The sequence below is a fragment of the Palaemon carinicauda genome, chromosome 17, assembly GCF_036898095.1.
Source record: "Palaemon carinicauda isolate YSFRI2023 chromosome 17, ASM3689809v2, whole genome shotgun sequence".
Lineage (NCBI taxonomy): Eukaryota > Metazoa > Arthropoda > Malacostraca > Decapoda > Palaemonidae > Palaemon > Palaemon carinicauda.
The window spans coordinates 42,705,185-42,715,184 of NC_090741.1; the positions used below are offsets into that span (position 1 = coordinate 42,705,185).

General features: G+C 33.7%; 1 protein-coding gene across 1 annotated transcript in view; it reads left to right on the plus strand.

Moving 5' to 3' along the window:
• The window catches only part of LOC137656325 (ileal sodium/bile acid cotransporter-like), a 34,524-nt gene that overhangs the window by 12,472 nt on the left and 12,052 nt on the right, over positions 1–10,000 (plus strand). Inside the window, exons 2-4 of the mRNA XM_068390498.1 lie at positions 2,147–2,287; positions 3,257–3,433; positions 5,035–5,241. Coding sequence (XP_068246599.1) covers positions 2,147–2,287; positions 3,257–3,433; positions 5,035–5,241 — 525 coding nt within the window. The remainder of the gene's footprint in view (positions 1–2,146; positions 2,288–3,256; positions 3,434–5,034; positions 5,242–10,000) is intronic.

Consider the following 10,000-nt stretch of genomic DNA (forward strand, 5'->3'; position numbering starts at 1 on the left):
AGCCATTACTTTTCGACACTGTTTGTGACGTCAATATCAACGCGTCATCGTGCTTGTGATGTTCTGGGAACTGGGGAACCCTGATATGCGATATGCACACGGATATGACCCGGAGGTGTAAAATGGAGAAATGTCAATAAAACTGGGGAAATTAAGGTCAACGAATTATATTTTCCAATTTAATATAATTTAGAATACCGTTACATTCAATACTTTTACTGCCATTTAGGTGATACCCCATTTAAAAGGTAATACCTGAAAAAAAAGTTTCCAAAATTTCAATTTCGATTGATATTAATGCTTGAAAAGAAATTATTGATTTTTGTGCTTAAAATGTCGTACCAAATTTCATCTAAACATAAAAAATGTAGATCTTGGGCGCAATCATTGACATAGTTAGTAGGTTGACCAGGATACCAGCCACTCGTTGAGATACTACCCCCAGAGAATTATTGGGTCCTTTGATTGGCCAGACAGTACTACATTGGATCCCTCTGGTTACGGGTAATTTTTTCTTCGCAGACACATACATCGAATAGTCTGGCCTATTCTTTACACTTCTCTTCTGTCCTCATACACCTGACAACACTGATTACTAAACAATTCTTCTTCGCTCAAAGGGTTAACTACTGCAATGTAATTTGTTCAGTGGCCACTCTCCTCTTGGTAAAGGTAGAAGAGACTCCTTAGCTATGGTAAGCAGCTCTTCTAGGAGAAGGACACTCCAAAATCAAACCGTTGTTGTCTATTCTTGGGTAGTGCCATAGCCTCTGTACCATGGTCTTCCACTGTCTTTGGGTTACTCTTGCTTGAGGGTATACGCGAGCATGCTATTCTATGGTTTTTTTTTTCTTCCTCTTATTTTTTGAAGTTTTATAGTTTATATATGAAAAATCCAATTTAATGTTTCTGTTTTGGGAATATTTGATTTTGATTGTGTAATCTTCTCTTTTAGTTATTTATTTTCTTGTTTCCTTTCCTCACTGGGCTATTTTTCCTTGTTGGAACCCTTGGGTTTATAGCATCCAGCTTTTCCAACTCGGGTTATAACTTAGCCTGTAATAATAATAATAATAATAATAATAATAATAATAATATCTTTTCTTTTTCCAGTGGCATCGACAACTCGTCCTATTTAACAACAAATCCTCCACCAATAAAATCAAGGAAACTTAGACGTCATTAAAATTCGGAGGCAGAAAACGCAACCAGTATACAGTACCAAGGTCTTTACACCCCCCAAAAAAAAAAAATTAACTTAAGATGAACTCGAAGGTAGCTTCCATTTTTAACTTATCAGCCATGTTGATATGCCTCGTTCCTCTGATATCAATGTGTACAGCGGTAAGTAGTATAATTTTTCATTATTATAAAACTAAGCATGTTACGTTTATTTACGTAATATTTTTTTTAATAGGATGTAAATATAGTAGTGAAAGTAATTTTAATATTAGAGTAAAAATGTTATACATAATTATTAAGAAATTTAATATTGAATATTTTATTAAAGTTTTATGAGAAAATTATATTATTATGCATTTGGGACGAACTATCAAGTTAAAAGAACAATTTTGCTTTATAATCTTATTGGAATTTTTATTTTGATTACTGTAAAATTTCGAACCACACTCAATCACAATGATTTATATCATAATTTAGTAATTTCTCTGTAAAGAAAATATAGATATGCTTCATCAAAATCATAAATTTCGTTGAAAAATCAAGAGATTTTTACCCCATAGAATTCCATGGAGATTATTATTTATGTAGAATATTAAAACCATCTGAATCCTATAAAAATACAGATATTTGAAAGCTACTGTAGTCTTTATGAAATCGATCTCGAAATACGATATTTTAGCAAGTGAACTACAGTTTCAACTACTGAGCTGCCACAGCCTGGTTCATCCAGAGCCCAATTTGTTTGGCCAGTGAATCCTATAAAAATACAGAGATTTAAAAGCTACTATAGTCATGATATCGATCTCGTAATAGAATGTTTTAACAAGTGAGCTACAGTTTCAACTACTGATCTGCCACAGCCTGGTTCATCCAGAGCCTAATTTGTTTGGCCAGTGCAATAACCTAATCCATGCCTCCGCTACTCACTGGTGGCATTTAAACCTTTAATGTATTTATATTAAAGCAGGAAGGAGGATCAATCGTGGATGTTATATTTAAACCGGAATCCGTCTTTGCTGCGACAGAGGGAGAAACCATCAAGGTGATTTGGTTTACCAATTTCACTGGGGAGATCGACCGGGTGGAAGTTACCACGAATAATACCGTGAGTACTCTCTCTCTCTCTCTCTCTCTCTCTCTCTCTCTCTCCTCTCTCTCTCTCTCTCTCTCTCTCTCTCTCGTTGATACTGTATTTTATAATTTTTATTCTTGTTTGGAGAAGCAAGGTTTATTCTGACCCATGTTTTTGAGAATGTTGACCTCCTCTCTCTCTCTCTCTCTCTCTCTCTCTCTCTCTCTCTCTCTCTCTCTCTCTCTCTCTCTCTCTCTCTCTCTCTCTCTCTCTCTATATATATATATATATATATATATATATATATATATCATCAGCCGTAACTAACCCACTACAGAGGCTTCAGATATATCCTTCCACTTGCGTCTGCTTATGTCCATTCTGTGCCAGTCCACATCCGCAAACTTTTCTTAGTTCGTCAATCATCGTCTTCTCTTTCTTCCCCTACTTCTTTAGTAATCTCTATGGACCCATTCTGTTATTCTTAATGCCCATGTATTATCTATTCTCATCATATGCCCTGCCCATGTCCATTTCTTTTTCTTACACGTTGTTAGAGTATCGTCTACTTTAGTTTGCTCTCGTATCCATGTTGCTTTTTCTATCCCTTAGTGTTATTCCCATCATTATTCTCTCCATAGCTCTTTGAGTTGTAACTAGCCTATGTTCTAAGGCTTTAGTAAGGCCCCAAGTTTCTGATGCATAAGTTAATACTGGTAGGACTATCTGATTAAATACTTTTCTATTTAGAGAAAGTGGCATTTTACATATCATAATCTCTCTCTCTCTCTCTCTCTCTCTCTCTCTCTCTCTCTCTCTCTCTCTCTCTCTCTCTCTCTCTCTCTCTTTATGTATATATCATGTACTTACATATACGTATGATATGCTATGTAATGTTATTACCCCCCTTACTGTAATTACCACCATGCACATATTAAGCGAATAACTATGATTTAAATCCTGCTAAGCCATGTAATTGCTGCAAACTTCCACTGCCTACAGTTCAACTCCGAGGTGACTTACTTCAGCCAGCCGATGCCCTACGCGGCAGACACGCCCAATGAAGTTAACGCAACATTATTGGATGGAGATATCACCCTTTATGGCGAATTCAACATAACAGCCTTATTCGTTGGGTTTAATACAATTTATTTACATTTCTTCGATAGAGATAACAATGTGAGTTAACTTCGTTGTTTATTATTATTTTTTTATTTCATCATGCTCTTCTAACCTATATAACCTATTAAATCGACTATATTCATTTTTTTTAATGAGGCGCATTTGCACTGACTCACAGCGGTGCCCTTTCAGCTCGGAAAAGTTTCCTGCTATCTGATTGGTTATAATTATCTTGTCCAACCAATCAGCGATCAGGAAACTTGTTCGAGCTAAAAGGGCACCCCTGCGAGTCTGTGCAAATCTGCCTTAGTAAAATGAATTGATTATAGTGTCGGGTTTTTTCGAAGTATATCTTTGTCTCGTTTTTAATTTTGGCTTCAACGTTATTTTAAATTCGATTTTCAATATTTTTTTTCAAAGCTTTCCCATTAAAAAAAGTGAGTTTGGGGATAAATGTTCTTAATTCTGATGTTTTTTTTTGTATTTTATTTTAGGTTCTCAAAATTTATTATTATTTTTTTTCACTTTGGATTCCAATGGTTGTTTTATAGGTAGTTCTTTTTATAATATTTTGTTTTTTTTTATAAAATTACTTGTGAAATTTGAATAAAGAAATGTTTGAATTACGCTCTTATATATTGGGAATTATTTATTTTATTGTAGTTTGGTTTACACACGCAATTATCTTATAAGTAGTTTCACAAATTATTATTGTCACAGGCTACATTATTCACTCATTTCGTGAAATTAAGTATTTTAGAGTTATTACTACTACTACTACTACTACTACTACTACTACTACTACTACTACTACTACTACTACTACTACTATTATTATTATTATTATTATTATCTAAGCTACAGCCCTAATTGGAAAAGAAGGATGCTATTAAGTCATAAACAAATACCAATTATCAATCTTATAATATACTTACTATTGTCTCCCCATTAACCAGAATAAAACATGTTAGTTACCGCAAAGTTTAAATTCTTCAGTTATACATAAAGGATGACAAATTCTTCGGAGGCTTAGCCATTTAAATCAGTAGAACTTCAAAAGTTCAAAGTTTCAGCAAGTGTGTTTATGTTGAACAGGCTGACATGAGTCTTTTTATAGCTGATATATGACATATCTGTTTTGACGTTGTTACTGTTTTTAGAATGATTTATTGTTAATTTGATCTCATCATTTATTTATTTCCTTATTTCCGTTCCTCACTGGGCTATTTTTCCCTATTGGAGCCTTTGGGCTTATAGCATCTTACTTTTCCAACTAGGGTTGTGGCTTGGTTGGTAATAATAATAATAATAATAATAATAATAATAATATTGTATTATAGTTTTCAAGTTTTTTTTTTAAATATTCTTTAGTTATTTATGATTATAATCTCATCATTAATTTGTTTCCTTATTTCCTTTCCTCACTGGGCTATTTTTCCCTATTGGAGCCTTTGGGCTTATAGCATCTTGCTTTTCCAACTAGGGTTGTGGCTTGGTTGGTAATAATAATAATAATAATAATAATAATAATAATAATAATAATAATAATAATACTGTATTATAGTTTTTAAGTTTTTTTTTTTTTAGATATTCTTTAGTTATTTTTAATTATTATAATTTAATTTATAATAATTTTCATGGGCTTTCTCTCTCCATAGACCATTGACACAATCGAGAAAGAACAAAAGGTCTTTTTGAAAGGCCAATCCTTGACGGACGCCTTCGGATACGGCGGTGCCGTGATTCAGGCTTTCCTCTACTTCTTCATGGGCGCTACACTCGACCTCCAAATTGTGAGACAGATCGTCGTTAGGCCCGTAGGACCTATCTTGGGACTCATTTGTCAGTATGGCTTCATGCCCTCGGTAAGTCGAAGGATTCTAACAGTATTTTTGTTTTTAGATTATTGATATTTTTGTCTAAAATTCATCTCTTTATAGACTTCAATTCAGATGTTGAAGTTTAAAGATATTTCTTATAGCTGATAGCTTGAGACCCACTAGCCTGTCACTTACAAAAGATGTGAAGTTGCAAGCCTTACACCATGATACTTGATTGGAAAGGGCACCATTAGGCTTGTTTATTAATTATATCATTCAAAATTTCTTTTGGTATATTGGAAATGAACCTCTTTAAATTTTTTGTTTTATAAATATAAAAGGTCTGACATCTTACCTTACCGCATTTTCTTCACAGTTTTAGTAATGGAATGCTTTAGGTTTAATAATTTCCAATTGCGAAAGGTGTGAACGTGCAACCCTTGCATGATGAGCCCCCCTTGACCGATTTGTTGGTAATAGATAGAATAAGAGTTTGTTAACATTACCACATATCGCTCGTTTGCGACAACGTCATCATAACTCAAAAATGAGCCATTTTAATCAATTAAAACACTCTCATATTAATGTATGTCGATAGGACTTTTAGCGCCTCTTGCGATCAATTTTTTAGCTACAATTATGACACTTTTACCAAAAAAATCAGCATTTGAAGATGAATATGTCTATATGGATAACTCAAAAATACAGTTTTTTGAGTTATGACGTTGTTGTCGCAAGCGAGCGATGTGTGATGTGGCAAGACTCTAGCCATCATCCTGCCTTACTATCTCTTTTGTCTCTTGTCTTAAAGAATGCAAATAACAAGAGGTGGTAAGTTGCAAACCTCTAGGATCTATAGTCCATTTCTTTTAGCGATGCAGATTTGCACCGACTCGCAGCGGTGCCCTTTTAGCTCGGAAAATTTTCCTGATCGCTGATTGGTCGGAATTATCTCGTCCAACCAATCAGCGATCAGGAAACTTTTCCGAGCTAAAAGGGCATCGCTGCGAGTCGGTGCAAATCTGCATCGCTAAAAGAAATTGACTATAGCTGATTTATTTTTTTATATAGCAAGCATTCCCCTCAAGTCGAATTGGCTCCTTGAGGTGGACTATTTCAAGTTTAGTGTTCCCTAATAGTCTTATGCTGCAGTTGCGGAGCTTTCTGTACCGCAGGTGTTTCATACATCCTCATACACCGTAATGCTATTGTGTTTTTATCTCTCGTTCTCTCCCACATTGATAATAGAAAAACCTGTATAAGCTTGCCATCGTACGTTTCATATTGTTTGAATTTTTCTGCCGTTGTTGCCCTCAACTGTTTGTATATAAGCTCGTTATCTTGTTGAATAATGTCGCAAGGTAGCTGTTAGGTATTAGAGAGAGGCGAGGTGAATGGAATTAACTTTATTCCTCTCTCCTCTCTCTCTCTCTCTCTCTCTCTCTCTCTCTCTCTCTCTCTCTCTCTCTCTCTCTCTCTCTCTCTCTCTCTCTCTCTAATAATAGAACAACCTGTTGAAGATTGCCATCGTACGTTTCATATTGTTTGAATTTTTCTGCCGTTGTTGCCCTCAACTGTTTGTATATAAGCTCGTTATCTTGTTGAATAATGTCGCAAGGTAGCTGTTAGGTACTAGAGAGAGGCGAGGTGAATGGAAGTAACTTTATTCATTGCTTGTTTTTATCGTTCACTCCCACACTAATGATAGAACAACCTGTTTAAGCTTGCCATTGCATGTTTGACATTGTTTGAATTTTTGTACCATTGTTGCCCTCAACTCTTTGTCTATAAGTTCGTTATCTTGTTGAATAATGTCACTTACATTCACCTCGCCTCTTTGTTAGTATCTAACAGCTGAACCTTGCGACATTTCAACATTCAGGTATATAGTTGTTTAGTTGTCTTTTTATATCAACATGTGTGTTCTTTCAGAAGCAGTTGATTATATAATGTGGCCAGACTCAGGTATAGGCCTAAAAGATTGTTTTCTCTATTGCATGTTTTATTTCAAATTCCGGAAGCAATTTATAAAGATATAAACAAAAGCAACACTATCAATAGGATCCAGGAATCTGTTATTTGAAAACTATTTAGAATTATTTTATTAATTTCTTTGAAAATTAAGATTCGCTGACCACGAAACTTGAAAATCTCTTGCTGCAAAAGCCCGAAACCTTTGAGTTATATCAGTGACATATTCCCGTTTTCTGTTGCCTACTTTAGTTATCAAGTAGAAAAAAAATTACACGTATTTTCGATATCTTTAAATTCCCATTATTTTCTAAAAATTTGCTATTATTATTATTATTATTATTATTATTATTATTATTGATACAAGTTAACCTACGACTCTAGTTGAAAAAGTAGGATGCTATAAGCCCAAGGGATCCACAGGAATAATAGGCCGAAGAGGAAAGGAAACAAGGAAATAAATAAACCACAAAAGAAGTAATGAGTAATGAAAATTAAATATTTTACGAAGGGTAACAACATTGAATTAGATCTTTCATATATAAACTATAAAAACTTAAAAAAAAAAAAAAAAAAAAAAAAAAACAAGAGGAAATACAAGATAGAATAGCGTGTCTGAGTCTACCCTACTAAGCTTTACTAAGAAATTTCCCTTTTAAGCGGATTTAATACTTTAAAGTTTTTTCCCTAGAATTTAAAATAGAATACTAGATCATGCTTAAACAAGCTTTTCTGTTCTTAATAAAGACTCATAGAGGGTTGTGGTGGCCTATATGGTAACATCCCGGACTGGTGATTGCCAGACTGGGGTTCGAGTCCCGCTCTAAGTCCTTGTGAGCTATTGATTGGTGGCTTGGGGGAGTCTATAGGTCTATCTGCTGAGATATCAGCAGCCATTGCCTGACGTTCCTTGGTCATAGTTTGGATGGAGAAGGGTCTTGGGCACTGATCATATGTATATATGGTCAGTCTCAAGGGCTTTGTTCTGCTTGATAGGGCAATGTCACTATTCCTTGCCTCTGACATTCATGAGTGGCCTTTAAACTTTTAATACCTGCAGTTTTTGGGTGGTGAGCATTTTCAATGTAGAGTTTCGGACAGAGACCAACTTTTATAAAGTTGCAGTAGTTCTGTGAAGATCATTATCATTATTAATGTCATTATAATGAAATATTTTTTTTTTATTGTGAGTAGGTTGACATAAGTCTCTCTTCATAGTTTTTTATATGAAAAATCTATTTTAGCGTTGTTACTGATCTTGAGATATTTTATATTTTATTTACTCGTCACTTTTCGTATAGTTTATTTATTTCCTTATTTCCTTTCATCACTGGGCTATTTGTCCCTGTTGGAACCCTTTGGCTTATAGAACCCTGCATTCATACCAGGGTTGTAGTTTAGCTACTACTACTACTACTACTACTACTACTACTACTACTACTACTACTGATAATAATAATAATAATAATAATAATAATAATAATAATAATAATAATAATAATAATAATAATAATAAACTTGCTACAGTATTACCATCATGGTTCAATAAAGCGAAACATTGCAAATCAATCAGAAAATTTATAACTGAAATAAAATATTCAGAAAATGCATTGCTGATGACGTAAGTCTATGGCAGCGCTATCAGCTGCTGAGATTTTATATTCTCGAGTACAGGAGGCGCTTCAATCCCTTTATAGGGGCATTTAAGGAGATTAGGATCCGATTGTTAAGGGCTTAAAGGCAAAGGAAAGGGTTTTGAGATACGCTTAAGTCAAGTGAAGTGTTGCCGAAAGGATTCTTCATATCTTAAAGTAAATGCACTAAACTATATTTTTTTTCATTATATATACAGTATATATATATATATATATATATATATATGTGTGTGTGTGTGTGTATGCGTGTATGTATGTATGTATATATATATGTATGTATATATATATATATATATATATATATTTATATATATATGTATGTATATATATGTATCTATATATATATATGTGTATGTGTATGTATATATATATATATATATATATAAATATATATATATATATATATATATATATATATATATATATATATATATATATATATATATATATATATATGTGTGTGTGTGTGTGTGTGTATTTACTCACACATACACGAACACATATATATCATTGGAAGGAGAAAGGATTAATGAAGTAGAATCATTTAAGTATTTAGGAACTATGATCTCCAATACAGGGTCTTTAGAATTAGAGTTTAGTGAACGATTGAAAAAAGCAAATCAAACAATGGCTAGGTTAAGTCAAATTTGGAAATCAAATCGCCTGAAATTACATATAAAAAACAGACTATAGATCAATTAAGTGAGGTCGGTGTTACTCTATGGACATGAGTCATGGTATAACAATGAAACAGAGAACAAAGGCCTCAGAAGGATATTGGGAGTTAAATGGTAGGACAGTATTAGAAATGAGACTATAAGAGAGATTACTCGAGTGCCATATGGGGACGAGATCATGATGAGGTGTAGATGGATATGGTTTGGGAATACTCTTCGCACTCCCAAAGAGAGATTAGTTCAACAAACGCTCATCTGGCTTCACAAGGAGTTCTTGGAAGAACTAACCCAAATTGAAAAAATAGATATATTAAATAGAAGTGAAACATGGTATTCCCAAGAGATTGGCAGTGATTACCAGATAAAGGTCTTCCAAACCTATAGATCAGACAGAACAAATAGGAATCAAGGGGGAACCGCAATATATGGAAAAGACATAAATCAAGGAAAAGTCTGCGTAAAATACAGCAACACAGAATGTGAATTGATTGCAGTAGAATT